General features: G+C 37.3%; 1 protein-coding gene across 1 annotated transcript in view; it reads left to right on the forward strand.

Annotated features, from left to right (window-relative positions):
- Positions 1-4,969, forward strand: part of DST (dystonin) — a 407,480-nt gene that overhangs the window by 163,701 nt on the left and 238,810 nt on the right. Inside the window, exons 11-13 of the mRNA XM_042457373.1 lie at positions 340-494; positions 1,692-2,151; positions 2,244-2,372. Coding sequence (XP_042313307.1) covers positions 340-494; positions 1,692-2,151; positions 2,244-2,372 — 744 coding nt within the window. The remainder of the gene's footprint in view (positions 1-339; positions 495-1,691; positions 2,152-2,243; positions 2,373-4,969) is intronic.

Consider the following 4,969-nt stretch of genomic DNA (forward strand, 5'->3'; position numbering starts at 1 on the left):
CTGTGAGCTCGTGTGCATATGCAGAAGAATAAGAATGTGGTAAGTTGCTTTTTGTAGTGTGTGTGTGTGTGAGAGAGAGAGAGAGAGAGAGATACAGATGTTGTACAGGATTGATGTACAAATCTAGCATTTTCTTTTGTTTTTCACCTTAAGAATTGGTTCCATTTTACAATGTTCATTAACTCACAAATAAACATTATACAGCTCCCATTAATAAACATAACTGTGTGCATTAAAAAGTGAGAAGTAATTTTATAAAATAATTCCTCTTATTTTTCTGTTCATATAGATAATTTATTTTCTAGTTAAATGAATGACTGAATTTGATTTTTAACACAGGATGGAAAACGATTAGAATCAGGTCTGCAGTTCCAGAATGAAGCTGAAATTGCAGGCTATCTACTTGAATGTGAGAATTTACTTCGACAACAAGTCATAGATGCGCAGATTCTTATTGATGGAAAATATTATCAGGCAGATCAACTGGTCCAGAGGTACATATCTTTGTGTTATTATTTAGCAATATTTGCACACAATTGGTATCTTATTAGTGGCAATGTAAAAACATAAAGTCTGCAACTGAGAATGCCTACTGTTTTAATACAGTTAAACTTAATGCAAAAGAATGACTGTGTATGTAAGGAATACATTAAATAATTTAATAATATAGTAGAACTGTTTTCCTAAGCAAGCTAGGTTTGCTTAGTGGATTTAATTGGATTGTTGTACCAATATTTATTGAATCTTGCAAGCATCTCTGATATGTGGTATACCTCTTATGTTTCCATTTTAACTTTGGTGGATGTGTATTAATCTGTGACTCTCTGAGGGGATGATCTCAGAGGCCTAACCCATCCCTTAGGTACTGTAAATTAGGCATATGTGTGTGTATTGGAAAGGGAAGGTTGTTCATTTTTTGGAGCATACAATTTTCTACTCTACAATATTCTACTCATCAGTCCTCTAGTGTGATGTTGGCTATGTTTCTATAATGCTGACTGAGATAATTACCAGTGGATTTCCACCCCCTATTGATGTTTATACATACACATCCCAAATATAGGCATATGAGTGACATGTCTCTGTAAAGTCTGGGATCATATATGTATGAACAACTTGCTGCTAGTAAGCAAAAACAAAAATAAAACCCTTTTTAAAATACAGCACTTTCCCCCCAACTTTTTCTTACTGTTATTTAGGCCAGTTCACACAATCATGTTTGTCTTTCTTGCATCTTTAGGATGCATTCTTATGAATAATGTTTTGTATAAACTTCATTTTTCAAGATATAGCACTGCTTCTCTGGAGACATTTCTGTTATTCTGTTGGCTTAATGATTTCCCATCATGATTATGGAAATCACTACTGAGAAGTGCTGGCTGTATCTATAGAGAGGCCAGATTGGAGGAAGCATTTTCTTTGTAAATTCAGCCCCAGGGGTATTCAAGAAAGATAAGACAGTTAGAAATCTGATGGTGGGGACTTTCTTTTACTTTTACAAGTATGTTTTATACTGTAATACTTCAATTTTGTCCACACTTGTTTGGGATTAAGTGGGATCTCATTGAAAAGGGTGGTGTTTGGCTCTGGGTGAACACGAGTATAATTGTACTGTAAATTAGGTATAACAGTAAAGAATATTATTTTGATTTTAATTTCTATAATACATGTTTTCCTGGTTTTTGAAACAGGGTTGCAAAGCTACGAGATGACCTCATGGCCTTAAGAGCAGAGTGTTCCTCAGTCTACAGCAAGGGGAGAACACTGACAACAGAACAAACCAAGATGATGATATCAGGAATAACACAAAGCTTAAACTCAGGATTTCCAAACTTAAGCCCTAGTTTAAACTCTGGACTGAACCAGGGTTTGTCACCCTCCTTGACTTCATCCAGTCTAACATCAGGTTTATCATCAGGTCTTTCTTCAAGACTGACTCCAGCCATCACCCCAGCATACACCCCAGGTTTCCCACCACGGTTAATTCAAAGCTACATTACTGGAGTTGACACTGGTGGACTGCAAACATTGAAACTGATGCAGATCCGAAAACCCCTGATGAAATCAGCATTTATTGATCAGAACTTAACAGAAGAGGAAGTCAACATGAAATTTGTCCAGGATCTCTTAAGATGGGTTGATGAAATGCAGGTAGAGTCTTTATGTGTCCAGTTTTCACTTTCATCTTTTTTTTCTTGGCAGTTTTGAGAATTCAACTTTAATGTTCTATTTCTCCTTACAAGGTGCAACTTGATCGAGCTGAATGGGGCTCGGATTTGCCAAGTGTTGAAAGCCATGTAGAAAATCACAAGAATGTCCACAAAGCAATTGAAGAATTTGACTCAAGCCTTAAAGAAGCAAAAATCAGTGAGGTACAGCATTTAAAAATAAAAAAAAAAATAAAGCATCTTGTGGCTATGTATATACATAACACATATCTGATGAATGTTAATCAGATAATAACGGTTTCATAATTGTGCTTGGAGTATAGTACATGCTGGTTATATTTATTGCATGAATAAAATGAGATATTAAATTCTTCTAATAACTTGCATGGTTGATTTTTTAAATGTTTTTGTCTAATTGTTATCTACAGATGCAAATGACTGCTCCCCTTAAACTCAGCTATGCAGAAAAATTGCACAAACTGGAAAGCCATATGCAAAACTTTTGGTAAGGTCCTTGCTTGGACAACTGATTTAAATGTATGCTGCCTTGATAGTAAAATAAATGCATTTTATTTAAACTTTTATTTATCTCTCCAAGATACATAAGAAATCAGGAAAGACACCTTGACCCCCTCACAATTTTGTATCACGGCTACCAGGGAATCATATGGTTGAATGAAAAAGAGGAGGAGGAGGTTGCATATGACTGGAGTGAAAGAAACACAAACATAGCAAGGAAAAAGGATACCATGCAGTAAGCATAGTTAATATATTCAAAAGGAAATGTTAAATTTCTCATGTGACTGGGACTTCTAAATGAATTATCTTTTTATTTGCAGGAACTGATGAGAGAACTTGATCGAGGAAGAAGATGTTATTAAATCAGTTCAAGAAATGCAGACAATTGCTTTTGAAAACCACCCTGCCAGATTAACAATTGAGGTAGGTTGTTAAGCACTACCAAGGAAAAGTAGTAACAGAGTTCATGATTCTCTATGAGCATTGCACCAACATATAGATGTGTTTGTGTGAGTGTATTCTAACTCATGCTTCTCTTCAGAATATGCTCAATGAAATGGGAATCTTTATCATATTGTATATATTTGGAGTGATATGTGACATACATACTGTAATACATTGCATTTCATGTCCCTTTGGCTTTACTGTTAATTCTCCTCCCTCCCCCCACAGTTCGTGTACCGTGTGCAGATAAATCTTCCAACTTCTTTGCAATTGATGGAGTGCGCTGTTCATGGAGCTGCTCGTCACCAATGTTGTTAGTATTTAAGTGACGACAGAATGCTGTGTTGTTAACAGCAAAAACAAGTAAAATCTGCAACAAATGTTTGCAATGCAGAGTCCTCCATTCATGGTGTTATGCCATGTTTCAGGAGAGTCTATTCCAATCCTTTCCACTTCCAAGAGGAACACCATAAATTTAAATGCAGTGAAATTTGTATTCTGTGACAAAGGCTAGTGTGTCTGCTCTTCTTTGCATTAGGAATTTCCTGGGAGTTTCCACTTGCAGAGGTCTCATCACAGGCTTCTTTAAGGGTGTGAAGTGCAGGCACATGTTCTAACTCATAAACTCAGATGTTGTGTTTGGACATTGTTTATTTTTTGGAGTCTAGTCAAGTTGTATATTATAAGTAATCTGTTTACTTTAAAATGTGTGTTGGCTTCATAGGTAGGCTAGACTTCAAAATTAATTGTGGGGGCTATTGGTTCCATAGTTGTCTGACTTTCAGAGCTGATAGTTACGTGGGTTATGTTCTGCAGCATATGGATTTTATACAAACAGGATATTTCTCCTAATTTATACATGTTGCAGCAGCCACTCTGCTAAGCTTCTAAACATGCAGATAGCAATATCTGTTCTTTATATTACTCCAGAATGTGATGGGGTCTTTCACAAATATAGTTGGCAGTATCTTTGAACAGAGGAAACGCCATCTGCTGGCTGAGAGAGAGATACTTTTGGTCTTACGGCTTTTTGAATTAGCAGTATTTAAAATATTGCTGGCCAAGAAATTGCTCGGCAACCCACGCGAATAACATTTCCAAGACTCCGGTTTAGAATGGCATGTATCTACGCTCTTTAATGCTTTCTTAATTTGTAGAGAAATACAATGGTTCTGGTTTTTGGGCTGCTATGTTTGTTTTTTTCTACTGTTAAGAAAGCATTCGGCTGGCAGGTGAGGCGGGGGGCGCGTGAGGAGTGGGCTGTATTATCCTTTTTTTTTAATTTGAACTGCTGCTGCCACACCAATAGTACTTTTCCCCTACCTATACCAGGCCTATCGAGCTGCATGCAAACACAGTGGAGCTGGTTTACAGCTTTGTCAATGTGTTGACAGCACTAAGAGACACACTGCTCATTTTGAGGGTATGTACACATGGTTAATATCACAATTTCAGCCTTAGGAACAGGACGCGCAGAAAAGTTGTTGTTGTTTATACTTCAGTGTCTGCCAGCACGTGACTCACCTCCGGCATTCTTGGATCTCATGGGACACTCCCCCCTTGTGTGCCGAAAGTGGTAAACAAAAAGGACGCAGTTGTGCTGATCACCAGATTTCTCTGTGTCGTTTGTCTTGATCCTGTTGCTTGTTAAATTCTTTTTTTGCTTGCTTTTTTTGTGTGTGGTTTCTGGAAAGTGATATCAGGTTCACTTTGATACCTCATGTGAAACAGTTCGTCACGGTTTTTTTTCCTCTTTTTCCATTTTTTCCGGACGCTTAACTCTGCTTGGCCCTTCTCTTCTTTGCGTGATGCCGCGCAAGCCTTGCTCCAACGTTAGA

The sequence above is a fragment of the Sceloporus undulatus genome, chromosome 1 (genome assembly GCF_019175285.1).
Source record: "Sceloporus undulatus isolate JIND9_A2432 ecotype Alabama chromosome 1, SceUnd_v1.1, whole genome shotgun sequence".
NCBI classification, from domain to species: domain Eukaryota; kingdom Metazoa; phylum Chordata; class Lepidosauria; order Squamata; family Phrynosomatidae; genus Sceloporus; species Sceloporus undulatus.